Source organism: Lissotriton vulgaris, chromosome 6 (genome assembly GCF_964263255.1).
Source record: "Lissotriton vulgaris chromosome 6, aLisVul1.2, whole genome shotgun sequence".
NCBI lineage: Eukaryota > Metazoa > Chordata > Amphibia > Caudata > Salamandridae > Lissotriton > Lissotriton vulgaris.
Genome location: NC_141694.1, coordinates 1,242,043,797 through 1,242,067,039, shown reverse-complemented (window position 1 = coordinate 1,242,067,039; position 23,243 = coordinate 1,242,043,797). Strand labels below are relative to the sequence as shown.

Sequence of the window (23,243 nt, the reverse complement as noted above, 5' to 3'; positions counted from 1 at the left end):
GGTTCACGAGGATGAGCCCGGCAGCGCCAGCAGGCCTTCAAAGATGGTTCACGAGGATGAGCCGCGGCAGCGCCAGCAGGCCTTCAAAGATGGTTCACGAGGATGAGCCGCGGCAGCGCCAGCAGGCATTCAAAGATGGTTCACGAGGATGAGCCGCGGCAGCGCCAGCAGGCCTTCAAAGATGAGTTTGTCTTGGTGTCTCTCGACTCCAGGATACAACTGCCTTCCTGCTCTGGAGCTACCCCAGTTATAGGTCTGGCGCCCTTTGATGTCCGGACCCTCACACTTGGAGGTCGGGGGTCCGGGATGAGGGAGTCCAGACACCCAGAAGGGGGGTGGAGCCAGCGCCCAGGGAGGCTGGGGGCGATCGAAACCAGGCGGAGGGGAGCCATCGACACTCCTTCCATTGACTCGCCAAGTGGTCTCTTTACCCCCTGGGTGGATGGTGGTGCCTCGATGTCGGGGCTTGGCTGGGCCTGAGGCTGAGGTCGACCCGAGGCCACGAGGCCTGGTCGTGGCGGGTCCAAGATGGCGGCTGGGCCGGGGACGGTGGTTCGGGAAAGGGCCCAGGCCAGCCGAGAATGTTGTGGTTACGAGTGTGGGTTCCGTCGGGGAAGAGCTGGGGGTTGACCCGGAGGGCTGCAGGTGTGGTTCTTGTCCGGGGAACAGGGGTAGCAGTAGTCCGAGACCCGCCATGCGGGGAGGGGTCGGGCATGCCACGAGGCCTGTCCAACAAAATCCAGGTGGGGAAGTGATACATCAGTGCCACAGGGCCGGCTTTTGCACAGATGGCGCCTGGTGCAACAGTCTTTGTTGGTGCCCCACCAATGACCTACTCCACTGATTCTTCACTATCACCCTCCAACATTGCCCCTCATCCCTCCATAGCTCCCTCTATAGCTCATCTGTCACCTGCATTTCATTTGTTTAATAGTGCTACTCATACCAGTGTAGGGTGTTGGAGAACTTTACATTACTCCCATATGGAGACAGTGAATCATCATAAGTGTGTAACTCATTCTATAACAATGCTACATAGAAAATGAGGATTACAAGGTGTGGGAGTCCCATGTCATTCATACTGGTAGGTAGTATATTTTAAGAGTGTTAGGTGTGGAAAAGCACAAATTCTGGATTTAAAACGTACCACAGTGGCTGGGATTGGCTTTACTAATTAAAATGTATTTCTGCCCGACCAAACCCTTTTTAGCAACATTAGGCTAATGAAAGACTGGGAGAAAATATAAGGGGTCTCCCCTATTCCTTACAGTTTGCATGCAGCTCTTTGATGACAGTTCATAGGTCACTGTGGGATTGTAATTTATAAACTGCAAGTAACAAAAGCAGTAACCCACTGAGCTATCCACTCACAAGTAAGTGCTCCTGGGCACGCATATTTCACTTTTCGGCTTGACGTGATCCATTAGAGGATTGTAACTAACTTGTTTTATGTCTGGTCCGCAGCACCCAGTTTAAAAGTCGACCGGGAATGTTACGCGAGTTACGCTACTATCAAGATCCAGTTTTATGCACATCCTTATTAACTTTGCACTAGACACTTTATCCATTTCATGTCTCTATAACTATTCATGCTCCAGTTTTTACTTACGGGTAAACCGGTTTTGACGTACACATTATTTTTAAGCGCCAGACTTTTACAGCAAGGCGAGTTGTGCTATGAGCACCTTCTAATTGTCACGCACGCACTAGGTACCGCCACTTTTGTTGCATGAACCCCGCCCAGATCACATATCAGCACAACTCCGGTCCTTATTTATTAACGGCGGTCACACCGACTTAACGCACATGTTTATTCATTTTCAATTTGCACGTTCTATTAACCGCCACCCAGCAGAATATATCTCAGACATCTAAAGTGCAGCCAATATCCTGGCACACCACCTGGTGATTGTCACCCATAGTAATCTTAGTTATTACCATTCAGTGTTTTGTGCTGATACACAGTTTCTTCTACCTTACAGTGTACATCCCCTGAAGAAGGTCATCTGTGCCCACAATGCATAGGGCATACATAATTTGTATGGTTTACTCGTCCAGTTATTATGATGCAATATTAACAGAGTTGATGACTGTCCGAAGAACAACTTGAAAAGAAAAGAAAAAACAAACAATTGACCACACCTGAAGTTTGAAAAGAAAAGTGTTTTTTACCAGTGGATTAAAGAATTGAACATCGCACTGAGTGCAAAAAGGAGAAGCTCTTCTTGTCCCAAGGCGAGTGCTTTTCTCGACTGTCGGAGCATTCTTCACACTGTAGTGTGTAGGTCCATACATACTAGTAAGGATGTAGCCGAGGCAGTAGTGTTTGAGATTAGAAGTAGGTTTATTAAGCCATAAATAAGTTTACAGGAAGTATTATGCTGGAACAAGCAGCCCCACCAGGAGCAGCCTCCTAGCTACTCAGCCCATACTCCAACTGCCAACCTCATACCAGTCACACAAGCATTCCATCCATGTCAATCACACTCACAATCTAACCTGGAACACTCACACTGGCTGAGTAGCTAGAAGCAGAGAAGTGCAGTAACATAAATACTAAACCCAAAATACTACACATCCTCTCCCTCTCGAATTGGAAAACAAAAGAGAACCAGAGAGCGAAGAAGAAAACTAACCACAAACAGAGTATACAATCGTAATATTTATCAGTAAACCCAGGGATGAGAAGGACTTCACACCACGAGAGGGTAAACAGAAAAAAGCCAAGAAAGAGACAGTAGACACTAACACTGACACCATCCTCCTCCTTTAATACTGAAGAAAAGAAAAAAAAAATATGAGAGACGTACTCACAAACAACAAGTAGCTAGAAGCAGAGAAGTGCAGTAACATAAATACTAAACCCAGAATACTACACACACCTCTCATGTTAACAGGGTAGAGAAGAATATAACAATTTGGCGACCTCGTTGCACAATGTGTAATAAGGTAGATAGCTTCCAGGTTTGATCAATTTCAGTGATCTTCGTCAAATTACTACTTCACGGCATCTAATTTTCATTTATCTTCAGGTTTGAGGGCACCTTAAACAAAACTCAGTTCAGGGAGTGAACGTACAAAACGTCCTGTGTATTTGGTGAGATCTTTAAATGGGCCGGTACTCACAGGTACTGAGTACCGGCACTTCTTGTTTTTAACCAAGCTGAGCACCTGCACTTCTCCAGTGCCAACAAGAGTACCGGTACTCGGATTCATATAGTGGGCACTGGGCCGATGCCTGAGGGCCAGCTGTGACCAGTTTATTTGGCAGCATGTTGGCCGTTTTGGCGTTTGTCTGTATCATTCAGCTGAACGGCCTGCTGGAGCCCTGCCGAGGGGGCAAGTGGGCCTCTGCTTCTAGATGGAAGCTCTTATTGTCCTCAACGGCCCCCTGTGGGCCTTCATGCTGGGTTGTCTTGTTAGTGTTTTGGACAGAAAAACAAAACAAGATGATGGACGGAATGTTGCACAATGGCAAAACATTCACCCCCAGTCACAGATCTGGGTTTAATGCATCGTTATTTTGCTCACCAAGCCACCCCAGTTCAGACATGGCCATATGCAAATCAGTCTTGACCCTGTGCCTTATGGGAACAGTCCAGCCGAACTGCCAAGCCATGTCTTCCCTGGACCGGAATCAAGCATCCTAGGACCGGTTTCTGGCTATCAGCCGTCTTCAGCCAGCATAGCTTGACTCCAGTGGCGTAGTGAGCAAGGGACCCACGTCTGGGCATACCCTTCTCACATAGGGTGAACAGCAAAACAAACAAGATGGCTGAAGACGGCTGATAGCCAGAAACCGGTCCTAGGATGCTTGATTCCGGTCCAGGGAAGACATGGCTTGGCAGTTCCGGCTGGACTGTTCCCTTGAGGCACAGGGTCAAGACTGATTTACATATGGCCATGTCTAAACTGGGGTGGCTTGGTGAGCAAAATAACGATGGATTAAACCCAGATCTGTGACTGGGGTGAATGTTTTGCCATTGTGCAACATTCCGTCCATCATCTTGTGTGTTTTAGTGTTTTGGACATCGGCTGCCAGAGGCACAATGATGTGTGCAGCCTGAATGGGTGGGAGGGAAGAGAGCCTGCATAAGTGACGGTACCATTTTAACCGCTTGGCCTCCCACTGAGGCCTGGCTCACTTGCTCCTGCAAATCCACCCCACCCCATTCCACCTGCTGGGATAGTGGATGGGATAAGGTAGTGGAGTTCACCTACGTGGCCTGCCTGGAGCCCAGGTGAGGTGGGAGGAGGTTTACTGACATGCCCATCAGAGGCCAGTGTTGTTCTTCCCCAGACCTCTACCCTGATGGACTCTGGACATGCTCACTACCCTGCAGTGCGCACGGTCTGCCACAGCAAGCTCTCAGGGCCGTGTGGCTTTCTGCCGAGGGAAGAGGAAGGAGAATGGGGTGAAAGAAGGTGAAGTGTGAGGGGCAGAGACAGAATGAGCAGAGGAGAGTTTAGAGGGGAAATATTAGTGACAGAATTGGTAAGCACAGACAGAGATGAGACAGCTATGGAAAGAGTAAGAGGGGCACGGAGATGGCAGATTAGAAATAGAAAGAGTGATAATAGAGGATCAGGACACCCAGGAGGTAGTTGAACAGAAATGGATCTACTGCATGTTATTAATGATGCTATGCCAGTATCTCGTCCTGGTGCACATTGATGCTTAGCCTGAAAGTGCTAATAGTACTGTTGATGGATTGGCTGCATTTAGGGTTTAGAAGCTCGTTCCCAGAAGTACTTCACACCACCCTTTATTAGCATATGTACCTGTTAATCTGCACATATGGAAAGTTTGTGAAAACTGTCAAGGGTGAAGCAAGGGCAAAATGAATACTCAATAGAAGTGCTTTCTACCATCATGTCTCACCCCGCCTCTAACCCCGCCCACTAGTCACGCCCCTAAATCAATTTAATGAGTGCATGCACTTATTTTTTTCCATTTAAAGCACAGTATATGGTATAATATACAATAATGTTGATCCACCTATAACAACAATGATAGTATCACTCTAAGGACGTACAACACCGTGTCGAAAAATATTCAACGCTCATGGGTAGAAATTTGTACTTTTAAGAAATGTCACTCAATGCTGTGAGATAATTGAATCAATTGAATCATCCAAATGCTAAAGAAAGGCAGTTGCATTGAATTGAACAACCTTTTTTTCAAATTAATCCGGTTTAAACTGGAAGTACACAATTTAGTCACGTGGTGGAGCCAAAACATTAGGTAACAGCGCTTTCAAAGAAGGCCCCGTAGACGAGAGCGTTTTTTAAATTCCTCATGCGTTATTTAAAAAGAGCTATTAACTATCGCAGAGATTTAGTTTCCTCCCGGGACAAACATTGTAATCTAATGTCCATCAGTAGTTTGGGATTTCTTTAGCAGCGATGCTAGAGGCAACAGAGGTAAGTAACTCCTACACCCCCAAAATGGCATTTGTTAAATTCTCAAGTTCGTTACAACATTTAATTGTATTTATTTATGAAGTGAGTGGTTTATTAAATACAATGCATCACCTTACTGCAACTTCTGAGTGTAAATACATAGGTATCAATATACGGCTATGCGAAATTCATGTAAATTGCTTGAGCATAATTATGCAAAAAGTTGGCAAAATTATGCGTAATGCAAACCTGTCATTTTGCACTATATTTAAGCACAAATGCATCTTCGCGTTAATTATTGGCCCGATGCATTAAACAAAGCACAGTAAACAACAGCGGCTCGTGGTCTTCTTTTCGTGGTAACGTCGCGTTTCATGGCAAACGTTTGTTGCAAATGGTGTGCAATTACGCAAAGTGGCGTAATATCTAGAATTTTAAGCATAACAGGAAATTCCCAAAATTATGTGAATTACGACACTGTCATTTAAATTTAACCAAGCAAAATAAAGACGCCACAACGATGATCCTTTTTTCTGACGCTTGTGCATGCATGGCTCATAAACCATATGCAGACAATCCATTGTGACACATGAGTACATAAGTGTTGTGACCCACAGCTCCCCATTTTGAATTTACCATTTTATCATGGAGGGTGGCCATTTTAGAAGAGTACATTTATATTAAAAAATAAGTGTGCATTCACTCAAATAAAGGAAGCAAACCTACCGTTAGTAATGTGCATTTGCCAATCCCTTGAAAGTAAATAAATAAATGAAAAATTTATAAAAATGTAAACGTACCGTGGGTTGATGAGCATTTAGAAGTCGGGGGGGTGGGAGGGGGGGTATGCATTATGCATTGGAAAGAATAGGTCTGCCAACAGAAACTGAAGCCGTTTGTAGCTGAGACCCACAAACTGTCTATGCTTTCATGTCACCTACCAGAGATGCAAAGCAACGTCATCGTAAATGCAGGGCATTCGGGCCAAAATTCTATCACAGGACAGAGTACGCTGAGCAAGAAAAATTAGATTAGCAGAACAGAATTATTCATCAATTGCAGTGACCACTCCATCTCAGTAACTGCAGAAATAAAAGGCTTTTTATTGGGACTGCAACTCAAAAAGATGATGGACGGAATGAACATTCACACCCAGTCACAGATATGGATTAATTCCATTGTTCTTATGCCAGCAATGGCATTTCAGTTTGGACGCAGCCATATGCAAATCAGCCTTGACCCTGTTCACCATGGGAACAGTCAAGCCTAAACTGCCAGGCCAGGTCCTCCGTGGACCGGAAACAAGCATCCTGGGATCAGTTGTGGATCCACACCCCTCATCAGCCAGGCTAGCTTGAAACCAGTGGAGTAGCGAGTGTGGAACCCAGGTCTGGGCATACCCTTTCCACTTTGGGTGAAATTGCAACACAAAAAGATGATGGATGGAATGTTGAGCGTTGGCAAACATTCACACCCAGTCACAGATCTGGGTGAAATCCATTGTTATTTTGCTTGCCACGCCATTCCAGTTTGGACCCAGCCATATGCAAATTAGCCTTGACTGTGTCCCCATGGGAACAGTCCAACCCGACCTGCCAGGTCTTCCCTGGACCGAAAACAAGCATCCTGGAATCGGTTGTGGTGCCTCAACCCTCATCAGCCACGCTAGCTTGAAACCAGTGGAGTAGCGAGCATGGGACCCACGTCTGGGCATACCTTTTCCACTTACGTTGAAATTGCAACACAAAAAGATGCTGGATGGAGTGTTGAATGCTGTCAAACATTCACACGCAGTCACAGATCTGGGTTAAATCCGTTGTTATTTTGCTTGCCACGCCATTCCAGTTTGGACCCAGCCATATGCAAATCAGCATTGACCCTGATCCCCATGGGGACAGTCCAGCCTGAACTGGCAGGCTAGGTCCTCCCTGGACCGGAAAACAAGTATCCTGGGACTGCTTTTGGGACATCACCCCATATCAGCCAGGCTAGCCTGAAACCAGTGGCATACAGCCTGATTCATGAAGCAAAATTGCGCCCGCAATCGCTGCGAAAATGCAATTGCGGGCGCAATTTCCGTAATCGGCATTCAACATCAAAATAGCGAATTCGCAAACACAGAATAGCGAATTCGCTATTATATTCGCAGAATCCCGGCAGGTGAGCATTAGCGATTCGGAAAATGCGAGAAACCACGGATTCTGCAAAATAAATTGCGAATTCGCTATAGAATCGCAATCGGTATTCAAGAAAAATCGCAATTAGCGAAAAAAACCAAAATCGCTATTTGCACAGCGCAAAATAAGGACAACTCAAAGCAGGTGGTAACCATGAAAGCCATGGAAAAAAAACTTTCAAAAAACCGTTGTCCTATCACCAACAGGTACTGGCCTGACCAATCACACATAAGGACCATCATCAGCAGCAGCATTAGGAGTCCCACAATGCCAGGAATGTACATGGTGGTGAGGCGTCGCAGGCTAGAGCGATTAGCACGGAGGAGACGCAGGATCCAGGACAGGATATTCCGCCAGCGGGTCACCTTGCTGGGCCAAACCAGAGAGCAGATATATGCTAAATACAGGCTGAATGGGGAAATGATAATGCAGCTAATACAGGACCTTGACCCCCAGATGCAGCACCCAACAAGCCGTACCAATGCTGTGCCTACACATGTGCAGGTATTGTGTAGCCTGCACCTCCTGGCCTCCGGGAGTTTCCAGGGGATAGTAGCGGCTGCTGGGGGGATATCCCAGCCCACCATGTCACGCTGCCTCCACACTTTTGTTGACGCCATGCTCACCCAGCTACACCGTCACATCAAATTCCCCGCCAGCCAACAGGAATTGGACATGACCAAGCTACAATTCTACAATGTAGCCCATTTTCCACATGTGCTCGGATGTATAGACTGTACCCACGTCGCCATCTGCCCACCAGCTGGCATGGAGTATATGTTCCGCAATAGAAAGTCCTACCACTCCCTCAACATCCAGATGGTCTGCAATGCTAAGACATACATCACTGACATTGTCGCACAGTACCCAGGGAGTACCCATGACTCCTTCATTTTCCGGCACAGCGGCCTCCACACACGACTGGTCAGGGGAGAGTTTGGGGAAGGACACCTACTTGGTAAGTACACTTTGTTGTAAATGTCACATTGCTAAGATGTAACAGCGCAGCACAGGCAATCACCATCTGCTCCTCTCATTCAGGTGACAGTGGCTACGCCCTCCGTGAATACCTCCTGACCCCATACCTCAACCCTGCTACACCCCAACAACGGTGCTACAATATTGCACACATACGGACAAGGAATTGCACAGAAAGGACATTTGGCCTGCTCAAGAGCAGGTTCCGCATACTGCACAAGACAGGTGGGGCCATGTATTACAGTCCAGAAAAGTGCTGCCGCATTGTGGCTGTCTGCGCAATACTACATAACATTGCAACCAAGCGCCGGATACCTGTTGACATCTCTGGCAGTGAATCTGAGGGGGACAACCGGCCACCTGCACATGCGCGCCATGCACATGGGGAGAACCCAGCAGAAGGGCACAGACGTCGCAACCACATCACAGTAAACAGTTTCTAGTACAACCACTTCCATCACCCCACAAATCAACAATGCATGCAAAATGTAATGATGACACAACGCTAATGTGTGTAGCAAAAGAAATGTATTTGTTAAATTCACAAAAATAAAAATAAGGTTCCTGTCCAAATAAGTCCAACAAACAGTATTACGCCATACTGCTGTGCATCAGTACATGGCAGGCTTAACCTCAGCCTGTGCCATAGATAAACTGCAGTTCTCTAGGAGCGCCTAGTGCGCGTTCCGCCATAGCGCCTCTGAGGGGCATCCTCCTCCGGGGCTTCAGGCAATGGGGGGGGCATGGTGCTGCTGGTGTGTGGTGGGGCCTGTGAGGCAGATTGAGAGCTGACGCTGGACGCCCCCTCACTCGCATCATCACCCCCCACAACAGATGGAATAGCTGGAGGGTGAAGAGCAATGACTGCCGTGGTGAGGGTCTCCAGCACCCTTGTCATGTCCTCGCTGCACTGTATGATTTGGTGCTGGTGGGTCAGGGCGCGCCGCGCCAACAGAGATGCAGCATTCGCTGACACGTAACTTGCCCTGCTGTTAGTGTCAAGCCGGGTCATCAGTTGGCGGTGGCGCCGGCGTGGTCCACTGCGCTCTCTCGACATGGCCGCGGTGTTGGCCTCCAAGGCTGCAGCCATGCGGACCAGTCCTTCTCCCACACCTGCCATTTCTGCCCTCATGCCTTCCATGTGGCCTGCTACAGTGGCCACATTGCGCCCTATCATGTGCAGTTGCAGCTGTATAGCCCCCTGCTGCTGAGCCTGGCGCTGGTGAATGCGGAGCATGCGTCTCTCGACGCTGAGCCGCGCCAGTCCCTGAGCATTGGCCCGCCTGCTAGCTGCTGTGGAGTGCCGGCGTGACCTGCCACGCCTGCCCTGCTGGCCTGAGTGTGAGGCTGCCCGCTGGGTGGACACTGGCGCAGCCCCGGATGTAGAGGCGGCAGCTGCTGGGGGTATGACCGCCGGTGTTGCAGGTGCGCCAGACGCAGGGGGTGTGACTGCTGGTGCGCCTGTTGTAGTCGATGCAGGGGGCACAGGAGTGACTGCCCTGGCTGCGGCTGTGGGAGGAGCAGCGGTGGCAGGAGGCACAATGGGGGCTGGCCTGCCAGCGGATGTGGGTGCTGCACCAGTTGCAGGGGGGACGCTGCGGGTGGTACTTGCTGCTGGTGTAGATGCAGCGGCAGGGGCTGGTGCCTGGGTTGGTGTTGGCACCTCCACCTCCGGGACGCCCTCATCGATCTCCAGCCTATCGCTGTCGCTGGTATCGCCACCTGTGGGGGTAAGTGGTGGATCATTAGTTGCATGTATCTGGCAGACGTGCAGTTGCTACATGCATGCTGGGTGACATTCCCTGAATGGCAGTGGCTTTGTGTGCTTTGGGACCGGTCTGGCTGCATTGTGGTACTACAACATTGTGGCCAGACTACATCTCCCACAATGCTTCAGGACATTCCTTGATGTGCAACTATGGCATGCCTATGGGACATTGGGGGTGCCTATTTGGTCATGGACATCCATAGGGGGCAGGGTCGCAGTCGCATGCCACTTACCTTGGGTGTCTTGGGTGGTGCGGGATGAGTCCAGTGTAGTAAAACCGACACAGGCCTCCTTCTCCAGGGTGTTCTCGACCTGGTCCTCCATGGGAGTGTTGGGTGGTACAGTTGGTCCTCCTCCTCCAGTGCCCGAGGACTCCCCAAGGCGCGCCGCCACCTTCTCCTTGGCACGGCCTCGGAGGTCGTACCACCGCTTTTTTAATTCCTCCAGGGACCTGGCCGCCACTCCCACGGAGTTCACTGCAGAGGCTATCCCCTGCCATATGCGCCGCTTCTCCTGCTCAGGGACCCTCCGAGAATTTGCGCCAAACAGTCGGTCATGGTTGGCCACAACCCCATCAATTAGGTGTTCCAGCTCCTGCTCAGAGAATTTCAATTTTCTCTTGCGCCCAGACGAGCTGCTGGTGCCAGGTGCAGGTTCCTCAGCCATGGTATAGGGTTGTGGATGAGTGTAATTTTCAAGATCAGCTGCAGCTCTCCAATATGCTCCCTCTCTCTATGCCTCAATGTGGAAAATGGTGGTGGGAACCGGCAGCTTCCTGGTTGTGATGTCATCACTGGGCTCGAAATGCGACTTCCCGTTTTCCCGATCTCGCGAGTTTGCGATCTCGCAAATAGCGATATCGCAAATAGCGATATCGCTATTTGCGAGCTCGCAGTCCAGGCGCGGGTAGCCGGAAATAGCGATTATTCTGCGATTTTCGGTCATCGCTAACGGATTTTGCGATAGCATGCGAATCGCTTTTTTTTATCGCAATTATTCATGAATTCGGATTTGCGATTTCTGAATAGCGATTCGCTTTTTTTCGCTATTTCAGAATCGCAAATGCCGATTTTCATGAATATGGCGGTTAGTGTGCACAGGACCTACGTCTGGGCATTGGCCATATCCTTCCAACTTAGGGGGAAATTGCAACACGAAAAAATGATGGACGGAATGTTGAACATTGGCAAACATTTACCCCCAGTCACAGATCTGGGTTTAATCCATTATTATGTGTTTGCCCTAAGTTGGCAGGGTATGCCCAGACCTGGGTCCCTTGCTCACTTAGTTTCAGCGGTCCTTCAACAAAGGGGCATCCAACGTCGTGGAACTGTCTTTGGCTACAGCCTTCTACTTCACCCCGCTGGAGTTTCAATCAATCAATCAATCAATCAATCAATTTATATAGCGCGCTACTCACCCGCTAGGGTCTCAAGGCGCTGGGGGGGGGGAGGGGTCCGTTACTGCTCGAAAAGCCAGGTCTTGAGTTGCTTCCTGAAGGAGAGATGGTCCTGGGTCAGCCGTAGGTGGATGGGGAGGGAGTTCCATGTCTTGGCCGCCAGGTAGGAGAAGGATCTTCCTCCGGCGGTGGCTCTGCAAATGCGTGGTACGGAGGCGAGGGCGAGGCTGGTCGATCGCAGCTGGCGGGTGGGCGTGTAGAAAGTGAGGCGGTTGTTGAGGTACTTGGGGCCCAGGTCGTGGAGAGCCTTGTGTGCGTGGGTGAGGAGTCTGAACGTGATCTTCTTGCTGATGGAGAGCCAGTGCAGGTCTCTGAGGTGGGAGGAGATGTGGTTGTGGCGAGGGATGTCCAGGACGAGTCGTGCGGAGGCTTTCTGTATGCGCTGGAGTCTTTTCTGTAGTTTGGCTGTGGTTCCCGCGTAGAGGGTGTTCCCGTAGTCCAGTCGGCTGGTGACGAGTGCCTGGGTGACCGTCTTCCTGGTTTCGGTGGGGATCCATCGAAAGATCTTTCGGAACATGCTGTTGAAACAGGATGACGTGACGGCGTTGACTTGTTTGGTCATTGAGAGGGAGGAGTCCAGAATGAAGCCCAGGTTTCGTGCGTTGTCCGTTGGCTTGGGGGTGGTGCCCAGGGCAGGGGGTCACCAGGAGTCGTCCCAGGCGGAGGGGGATGATCCCAGGATGAGTACTTCCGTCTTGCCTGAGTTCAGTTTCAGGCGGCTGTTCTTCATCCACTCAGCGACGTCTTTCATTCCTTCGTGTAGGCTAGCTCTGGCGGTGGCGGGGTCCTTGGTGAGGGAGAGGATCAGCTGGGTGTCGTCGGCGTAGGAAATGATGTTAAGGTTGTTTTGGCGTGCGAAGGCCGCGAGGGGGCTCATGTAGACGTTGAAGAGGGTGGGGCTGAGCGAGGATCCTTGAGGTACACCGCAGATGACTTCGGTGGCTGCGGATCATAACAGGGGGAGACGGACTCTCTGGGTTGTTCCGAAGAGGAACAAGATGATCCACTCCAGTGCCTTCTCTTGGATTCCGGTGTTGCGGAGGCGCTGTATTAGTGTGCGGTGGCAAACTGTGTTGAACGCTGCAGAGAGGTCCAGGAGGATGAGGGCAGCTGTTTCCCTGTTGTCGAGCAGGGATCTGATGTCGCCGGTGCTGCGATGAGGGCGGTCTCGGTGCTGTGGTTGGCTCGGAAACCGGACTGTGAGGGGTCGAGGGATCCGTTCGTCTCGAGGAAGGCGGCGAGCTGTTTGTTGACGGTCTTCTCGATGACTTTGGCAGGAAAAGGGAGGAGCAAGATGGGGCGGAAGTTCTTGAGGTCGGTGGGGTCCGCTGTCGGTTTTTTCAGGAGGGCGCTGAGCTCGGCATGCTTCCAGCTCTTCGGGAAGGTGGCGGTGGTGAAGGAGATGTTGATGATGTCCCGGAGTTGGGGTGCGATGATGGAGTCGGCCTTGTTGAAGACGTGGTGGGGCCAGGGGTCGGTAGGGGATCCGGAGTGGATGGTGTTCACGTGTGGGTGGTGGCTTCAGTGTTGACCGTGGTCCAGTTGCAGAGGGTGGTGGTGGGGGGCGTTGGTTCGGTGGTTGGGTGCGTGGTCTGTGCGCCGAAGCTGTTGTGTATGTCGGCGATCTTGCAGTGGAAGAATGAGGCGAGTGAGTCGCAGAGGTCTTGCGAGGGTGTGATGTTGTTGTTTCCGGCGCTGGGGTTGGAGAGCTCTTTGACGATGCTGAAGAGTTCCTTGCTGTTGTTGGTGTTGTTGTTCAGTCGTTCTTTAAATGTTGTTCTTTTGGTGGTGCGGATCAGCTGGTGGTGTATGCGGGTGACATTCTTGAGGGCTGTCATGTTCTCTGTAGTCTGGTCGTGGCGCCAGGCTTTTTCGAGGGTGCAGCAGTTTTTCTTAGATGTTTTGAGTTTGTTGGTGAACCACAAGGCTTGCTTGCTGCCGAGTCTGCTGGGTGGGTTCTTCAGAGGAGCGAGGTCGCCGGCGCAGTTGGTGAGCCACTTTGTGAAGTTGCGGGCTGCTTCGTTGGGGTCTGTTGCGCTGGCAGGAGGGTTCTGGCTGAGGGAGGTGGTGAGCTGGTCGGCGGCGATCTTGTTCCAGCTCCTACGGGGAGCCTGTTGCGGGTGGTGGTGGGTCGTGGTTCTCCTGAAGTTGAAGTGGACGCAGTTGTAATCAGTCCAATGAAGTCCGGTGGAGTGGCTGAAGGAGATGTGCTTGCTGGAGGAGAAGACGGGGTCAAGCGTGTGGCCGGCGTAGTGGATGGGGGTGTTCACCAGTTGCTTGCGTCCGAGGTTGGCGAGGTTGTCCAGCAGGGTGGTGGTGTTGCTGTCATTGTTGTTTTCCAAGTGGAAGTTGAGGTCCCCTAGGAGGATGTAGTCAGAGGAGGTAAGGGCGTGCGGGCTGATGAAGTCTGCGATGGCTTCGCTGAATTGTGTGCGTGGTCCCGGGAGTCTGTAGATGAGAGTGCCTCTGAGGCTGGTCTTGGGTCAGTGTGTATCTGGAAGTGGAGGTGCTCGGCGGACGTGAGGGTGTCGTCCAAGTTGGTCGTGATGCGGATGGTGTTCCTGCGGACGATGGCGATGCCTCCTCCGGTCTGGATGACGCGATCCCTCCGGGTGATCTTGTATTCGTCTGGGATGGCTATGGCGATGTCGGGGGCTGAGGAGGCGTTAATCCAGGTTTCCGTGAGGAAGGCGACGTCTGGTAATGTTTTGTCGAGCAGGTTCCAGAGTTCGACGGCGTGTCTGTGGACGGAGCGGGTGTTGAGCAGGATGCACTTGAGGTGGTTGTTGCTGGTGCCTGGCCTTTCAGGTGCGGTGCAGGTCCGGAGGCAGGTGAAATTGCAGGCTTGGCAGGTGAAGGGTCCGTGGGTGCGTTTCGGGGAGGCTCGGTAGCAGGCGGGGTTCCGGCCGGGTTTGAATGTGTTGAGGGTGGCGGCGTCTTAAGTTCGTCGTGTGGGCTGGCATCGTCGGGGGCCAGGGGTCCTGGCGCTGGGCGCGGACAGGGCGCAGAAGGGCTTGCCTCTGGCGCGCCCACTGCACACGTCCGCTGCGCGGCTATGCAGCGGCCTGCATTAAGAAGGGTGGAGGGAGAGAGAAGCAGCAGCTGGGAGGCGGGTGGCGAATAGGAGAGAATGGGGGCGGGGCCGCAGGGAAGGCAGCAGCGGGAAAGGAGAGCGAGGGGTGGGCGGGGGGAGAAGGGCACTGGAAAATAAACCAACAGCAGTGAACAACAGAGAGTGAGAGGAAAAACAGGCAGGCTAAAGGCAGAAAGGCTTATGAAAAATAAAACGAGTAGAGGCTAAAGGCAGAATACAGTTAAGAGGAAAAACAGGCAGGCTAAAGGCAGAAAGGCTTATGAAAAATAACACAAGCAGAGGCTAAAGGCAGAATACAATTAAGGGCAGCAGACAAGCAGGAGGAGGGAAATCGGGAGAGAGAGAGACTGACAGAGGAAGAGTACTTACCGCCCACCACTGGGCCCCCAGGGATGAGTCGCAGGCGGGAGCCTGCGGGTGGAGGAGGGCCTCGAACTTCCAACAGCAGCAGCGGCGAGGGCAGCAGGCAGAGCACCAGCAGGAAACGCTGGCGCGGCGGGGGAGCGGGCCTGGCCTGAGAACAGGTCAAGGTTCGCACCCTCGCCGCGCAGCGGCCTGCATTAAGAAGGGTGGAGGGAGGGAGGAGCAGCAGCTGGGAGGCGGGTGGCGAATGGGAGAGGATGAGTGCGGGGCCGCAGGGAAGGCAGCGGCGGAAAAGGAGAGCAGGGGGCGGGCGGGGGGAGAAGGGCACAGAAAAATAAACCAACAGCAGTGAACAACAGAGAGTGAAAGGAAAAACAGGCAGGCTAAAGGCAGAAAGGCTTATGAAAAATAAAACGAGAAGAGGCTAAAGGCAGAATACAGTTAAGAGGAAAAACAGGCAGGCTAAAGGCAGAAAGGCTTATGAAAAATAACACGAGCAGAGGCTAAAGGCAGAATACAATTAAGGGCAGCAGACAAGCAGGAGGAGGGAAATCGGGAGAGAGAGAGACGGACAGAGGAAGAGGTCAGACTTGATACTAACCGCCCACCACTGGCCACCAGGGATGAGGCGCAGGCGGGAGCCTGCGGGTGGAGGAGGGCCTCGAACTTCCAACAGCAGCAGCGGCGAGGGCAGCAGGCAGAGCACCAGCAGGGAACGCTGGCGCGTTGGGGGAGCGGACCTGGCCTGAGAACTTCCATTTAGGCGACTAAGTCTGAACGTAGAAATCTGCTCCATGGTTTTGACTCAAGGCCATCCAACGACTACGCTCCCTTCTCGTACACCGCCTGCAGCCTTGCTCCAATGAACTTTACCTTCTCAGGCATTTTTCTCCACAAATTTATCAAAGTCTTGTATCTGAACTGCACTCTATTACGGTTGGCCTTAACTTTTGACTTTGACCCGGTCTTCCACGACTAGATGCTCGAGGTTGGTGCTTTCATCTTTTGTTGGTTCGAGCGCTAGATTTCACATAAAATGTAAAACAATGAATAACTCGAGTTCTACCAATTTGATTTTTGTTGTTTTGGTGTCAAATAATTAAACATAATTTATTTTCTAAATTTGTTTGGGATTTTTCTTGTGTTTTCACTGTATTACTGTTTGTGTACTGCATAAATACTTTACACATTGCCTCCAAGTTAAGCCTGACTGTATTTTGTGCCATGCTGCCAAAGGTTAAGCACAGGTTAATTTAGTGTATTTTTGTGGTTCACCCTGCAAAGGATCGTTACTTTGGCTCCCTCCTTCCCCCTTACCCTATCCGCCCAATTTTATCCTTTCTCCATACGCCTTAATTGTGTTTTCGTTTAACCAATGTAAACTGCAACTGTTTTTAACTGTGTAATAATGTGTTTCCTAATGTAAAGCGCTCTGATATCCACGGGTCAAGTCAACGCTATATAAAACTCTTTAAATAAATAAATAAATTAGTCCTTAGGGTGACTTTATCCATGGGTGCTCGTCCTCCCAGTATGCAGCTGCTACGGGACTAGTGGCCAGGGGGCCCTGAATGCCATTGATAATGTCCATGTAGGTGTGTGGGATCAAAGTAATATTGTAATACTGCCTACCCCTTAGAATGATAGCAACTCAGCAATGCAGGCTACAACCACTAATGTTCAAGAGTCCACTGTGGGTACTAACACTGATGTACTCTGCATGCACATTTAGTGGTATGGTGGAAGTGTGGCGTCCCGCACCAGCTGTTCAGGGTAGAGGCATAGAGATATCAGCTGGGAAGGCCAGACCCGGTGTTATGACAGTATTCACAGGGGCAGTTACGGGAGGGGAGCGGGTTTGAGGGGGTGGGGGGGTCCTGATGCTGTTTAGCAGTAGTTCACCTACAATGGCCTCTCCATCAGCATTGAGTTGGCATGTCCCTGCATAAAATGGGAAATGACATGTTTGATTTTATCAGATGCAGGGGTGGTCCCTGAGAAACAGCCGTGGCCTTGCAGGTAAGAGCGGTGAGGCCAGGTGGGGGGGACTTCGAGAGATGACCACGAGGGAAACATAATTATTTATTTAATTTTCCTTTGTGGTCGTCTCTCAAAATCCCCCCCGCCCGGCCCCACCGATCTTACCTGCACGGGCCACAGCTGCAGAGAAAGGAAAATTGAGGAAGGATGTCAAAGCCTAAGTAGGTATGGGTTGAAGGCCAGTAAAGGATTTTCCACTAATTCAGCAATGCTGACGGAGTTATTCCCCTCCCTAGTTACTCAATCATTCGACTACATGTCCTTGATCCATAGGGCCACTTTTGACTCCCTGGGGTCCCGCCCGGGATGGGATGTAAAATTCAGGTAGATGAAGATAATTAGGCCATAAGAGGCCTGGACTCAAAGACAAGATTTAAATTAAGCATGCTGAATTTTACATGGGCAGACCATCACTGAAACATCCTCATTCCTTTCTAGCAGAAAGGGCGGGTGGAGACAAGAGAGCTGCCTGCTGGGAAGAGTGCCAGAAAGGAGCTGCCTGCAAGTTTAAACAGATGCTCATTCGGCGGCATTCAAGGACACCCGAAGACAAAGTGTTTCAAAATACATGATAAACTCTTTCTGATAACCCTGTGCTAGAGAGTTTGGTCAGTTCACCACTTAGACTAGTACCGAAAAAGGAACCAGGCAAGCGCCCTCTAATTCAATAACTCTCCTTCCCAACAGGGCAGTTAATTAATGTGAAGGCCGCTGGTCTCCTTCCAGTATAGGAGTACTGCATGGTATGGTATAGCTCCTTTGACAAAGCCACAGATCAAATATAGTAACTGAGCCCAGGGTACCTGGTGGCGTAATCCGACATTAGGTCATGTTTCACCTCCTACCATTACGTTCTGCTAATACTTGCCTTTTGGGTTTCACATGTGAAGGAAAGTACTTTGCAGACGTTTGAATGCTCATGGCCGCTCTATTGCCCGAGTCAATTTTGAGACTTTCAGACACTTCTTGGAGTGGCCTGTTAGTGTGAAGAATTGAAAATGTGCTGTAATAGTATTGCCTGAAGTGAAAAGTGAAAAATTAAAAATCAATAAAAATACCTTTAAATAAAATTTAAAAAAGGGGTTGTTAATGTCAAAGTCCATTTCTTGAACAACTTCTAGTTCATGGACTACCCTAAGCCCCAAAGCTTGCAACAGGGCACTATAGGGTTTCTTCAAGCTCACCGACGTCTTGGAGAGCCACTAACTGATGACAAGTCTGAGAGGTTCACAACTATGCTGTCATTTCTAGGAGCTGAGATCAACTCAGTAACAGGACTAAGTAGATTTCCATAAGCAAACGTGTCTGCTTTCAGACCGTCTTTAGAGGCATGCCGGGGAGCACATAACATCATGCTTCACCTGTTGCGGATCTTGGAGGATCAACTCAACATCACCATTTGAGTAATCACAATGGGAAAGACCTTCTCCAAGAACGTTGTAAGAACAATTTCTGGCCTCCGGGTCAAGCACCACCATACAAGAGGGTTGAAGGAAGTCAGAGAGGACCTTGTTATTTAGGTGCACTTCCTAGAACACTTCAACTGAATTGGCATCTGGCCCTAGCAAGTGTAATCCAATGCAGATTTAGCTCTTTATCCCCTTCCAGGCTGATGACGAGCTGGGCTCGTCATGGCGTAGCCTCCTCGCACGCTGATGACGAGCCCAGCTCGTCACGTAAAGTGCGTTTTCGCAAATCTCAGCGTGCGAGCGGAATAACGCTAGCGCGCATGAGGTTAAACTGATGGAACAGGGAGTATTGTATTTGGTGCCATATGTGATAGTAGATGGTGCATGTAGCATTGGCTTGAGGAATGGGTAACTACAGATATCATCTGGCACATAACCTTTCTAGAACTCTACACATTGTGGAGCCTTGCAGATCTGAAGGCCACTGTTAGCAAACAAACACATAAGACCTTATTTAGAGATTTGCAAAAAGAATACACCATCAAAACGTGGCTAATATCCCGCATGTCGTATTATAAGTGCCGTAGGCTATAATAGACTTGTGATACAGAGAACAGACTATATGCCACATTTGTGACAGAATTATCCTGTCTATCCAACTCTAAACGAGGCCCATACTCTTTTGGTCTGACAGCTTGCCAGACGGTATGCCTTTAATAAACCAAGCCATGTTGTCCTATGATGGCTGTCCTGAATCATAGTTGCCTTGCCTCCAATGTATTTTTACTGCTGGACACTCTCCCAGGGTGAAATTCAATTTAGCTGATGTCCTGTCTCATTTCACGTTGGCAGAGTTCAGAGCTTACAGAGGAGAACAAGTAGGTGACACCATTCCCCAGGCCATTTTGGTCACTGATGCCTTGGAAGGGCAGTGCATTATGTGGATCCCTGTGAAGGGTGCTCTACTTGGCTACTCATATTTTCATTGCTGGCATGTTCTGCTGTTGTGCATTTGGAACAATTGTCAGTGTTACATACCTGGCCTCACATGGGGAATGTACATTATTGGCATAATGTGTCGGTGCCTTCAGGGGCTGTAAGAAGGGGATTGACAATGTGACACCATTCTGCGGCAACCAGGGGTCCCCATGGATTTAAATGCAGAGGCAGATAGAGGGCCCTCTTTGTTCTCCTGGCAGATTATTAGCTACCTAGCCTGATGGCATCTGGGCTACGCACAATCACTCACCCACCGACTTTGTGAGGACAGAAAGCAATAAGTTGCAAAAAGTTCAACACGCCTACCCTATAAAGTTTATTATTTCACTGTTTTCCCCTACATGGGGGAGATGATTCACTGGGCTCAGCACTGGGTGAAGGGGGGAATGACCTCTGGCTGTTACTGGGCCTTCCAGCTCTACGTCTAGTGTTGACTTTGGGTATGGTACTGGTGGGGTATATCCGTTTGGCTATTTTGGTCACTGACGTCCTGACCAGAACTGTGTGCTATGCGGTTCCCTGGAAATGGTGCTTTACTTGCTGACCATTTTTTTGCCCATCCTGCTGTGGTGCATTCGCAACTACTGATGGCTTTATCCGCGTGCCCCTGAATGAGGAATGTGCATTTTTGGTATAATGTTTGTGTCCCTGCGAGGGATGAAAATAGGAGTCTGTCTATCAGCTATGTAACAAATGTATCTATATATTCAAGCATATTTTAAAGTGTTTTGGTGTGTCTTTCTGTGGGTCTGTAATGTTGAGCTCTTTTTTGAACCTGAATGATCCCCTATTTGCAACTGTATTGCTTTGGAATTCTGTTATTTTGTTACACCAGACTGCTTTTTAGATTAAAAGCTACCCTCCTCTGACCGCACTTCATGCATTCCCTCCTCTGAATGACTTCAAGGTCACACACTGTCTCTGTGTCTGTCTGGCGGTCTGCATGTTGAGAGTGCACTGTTTAGAATATGATCAGCGCAAAATATGCTGATATTCAGTGAAGCCTCCATATTCTCTTTTCTGGCTGAGCTTGCTTTAGTTTTTTTTTTTTGGGGGGGTGTTCCTCGTTACAGTCCTCACCTGAAGAGAAAGTTGCCTCCATCTACAGCACTGACTACCTATCCGCGTTTACAAATAACCCACCATTCCAATATGGCTTCTCCTATTTATCTGAACTCCACTACCTTAGAAAAGGAGGAAGCCTTTTAACACTTCCTGTAATACCAGGGCAACCCATATCCATTGGGATACAAAAATAGTGTTTAGTGAGGTAGCATGGAAACTTCTACTCTGACAAGGAAGACCAGGTATCAGAGTAATGAAGATTACCAGTAAGTAAATGGGCCATTGCCTCCTTATCCATCTTTCTTGTCCAACTCCTCACCTGATGAGTTTACACCCAAGCAAAAGGGTTTTGGTGACCCACAAGAAAACATACAATAGGAAAGACAATATACCTATACTTTTCAAACTAAAGAGCCTGTGTATATTTATTTCAAAAGGTTCACACCAATATTTATTGTGTCTTAAAAGCAACCTACACACTTCTACCCAATTCCGTAAATAAATCCCCCTCAATAAGCAATCTATATTGTTCATAAAGATATGGCAAGTTGGCTAATTTGCTGCATTACAAATTACCAGCATAGAAACTCTTTTGAATGGGAGAGGAGGTGGCCTAACCGCTAGAGCTGTCGACCTCAAAGTTGGGTAGCTGTGTTCGCGTCTCGGCCGGGACGCTCAACATCCTGTGATTCTGGGCAAATCACTTAATCTCCTGTGCCTAACAAAATTAATCGGTTTGTCTGTAATAAAACTGGTGCTCATGTAAAGTGCTCCAATACCTTTGGGTCGAGTTGGCGCAATATAAAACTCCTCCCCCCTAAAAATGCTGCCCACTATGTATACATTCCCCTAGTCGTTTTACTGTGGACTGTGTTTTGAAGATTTCTCCCAGATTTATTACAGGATAACGAGACCATCTGTTTTAGCTAGTGAGTAGGAGTTGTGGAGGAAAGAAGCAGTCTCTGATTAGAAGCTCCAAATATGTCAAAACAAATCTGCTTTTCAGAAAGGCTTTGTTCTGAGAAGATAAATAGACCAGCTCTATGGACTCAAAGAGGGTGGAGTACAGCTTACAATGGAGCGTAGGGATACGTGAAAAATACTACTACCACTAGGTTTTTCTTACAGTGAAAAGATGATGGAACCCTGGGAGTAAAATCACAACTGAGCCTTAAAACCAATCTGTAGGGGAAAAATAGCAAAAATAGTTCAGATCTCATTAACACCCCTAACTTGCCAATTCTCCTTCCCAAGCAAATGATCAACAATACAATTTTGAGTAATGAGAACTTAAGGTCAATGAGCTCTAAGGATTTAAAAGGCGATAACTGTAATGCCTGTAGGATTAAGGGTGGAACCAAAGAATGAACTGTACTTCAATGACTTTGAATGCCGGAATAACCATCCATTGGCAACGCAAAGTGGATTTAGTGCTATTTTAAATCTTCCGAATGCAGCTTGATGTCTGGAGATATCTTAAAAGTGAGGGATCTGCAGTTACAAGGATGCACCAGAAGTCCTACTTTTTAAGTATGATAGGTTCCCCTTGAGCGACATCATCCTGAAAGACTGATGTGGTATAAACGAGTTGACAGTTTTTAGTCTCCTGAAACCCTTAGAACCGAAAAAAATTTAATAACAACCTTTTCCTCTCTGAGCCATCAGAACTTAAATGATTGCTGCTTGGTCTGGTAGAATTCAATGTATTAGGGCTTGCTGATGAAGCTCCAAAGCAAGAAATGAAGTTAGTTGAAAAGAAATCCTTCAGAACATCTGAAAATTAGATTTTGTAGCCTTTTTATGTTATTTGTAACACCCAAATGTCTGTTTTTGATAATTTCCAATTGCCTAGGAAATGCGCGAGTCAGCTTCTCCCCCACCATAATACTTGGAAAAACTGGGCTGATCATGCTTTTGAAGGAGGTTGAAGGGATATTCATTCTGAAGAGAGGACCTTCAGCTGATATTTATCTGAAGCTGGTACACCCGTGGGTAGGACCCCTCCCAGTTTTCTATGGGTGCATCCAGATATGTCTGCTTGCAGAAATCGGTGAGCCTGTTGCAGCTGCTGTAGGACACAAGTACTCCAAAGAGACATCCGAAAGGAAGCAAACATACAACTTCTTGAGTACTAGGGTGAAGTCAGCATACTCTTGCATCTGATCAGTAGATCGCATTTAAGAGAATTTGAGCTATTGGCATTGTAAATGAAAATGGCTTTTATTTATGTGTTGTTTTCAAAGCAGATAAAAAGGCATTGTCATTTACAATGCCAATAGCTTAAACGCCCGCAAATGCGAGACCTACTATGTTGCAAATGCGTTCGCCGCCCATGCTTTAATTTTTTTTTTTAATGCATTAGGAGAGACTTTTGAGAAAATAGTGCTTGGAGGCTGTAATTAAAGGCAACTGAGTATCAACATATGTAACTGGGGGTGTCGCCATGAGAGGTTACAAAATGAGACAAGGAGGGACTACTAAGCCTATT

General features: G+C 48.9%; 1 protein-coding gene across 1 annotated transcript in view; it reads right to left on the bottom strand.

Annotated features, from left to right (window-relative positions):
- The window catches only part of KIF26B (kinesin family member 26B), a 589,601-nt gene extending 570,965 nt beyond the window's left edge, over window positions 1–18,636 (bottom strand). Inside the window, exons 1-2 of the mRNA XM_086925761.1 lie at window positions 18,467–18,636; window positions 18,151–18,300 (exon numbers count right to left, since the gene is read on the bottom strand). Coding sequence (XP_086781887.1) covers window positions 18,151–18,300; window positions 18,467–18,636 — 320 coding nt within the window. The remainder of the gene's footprint in view (window positions 1–18,150; window positions 18,301–18,466) is intronic.
- Between the last annotated feature and the right edge of the window lie 4,607 nt (window positions 18,637–23,243).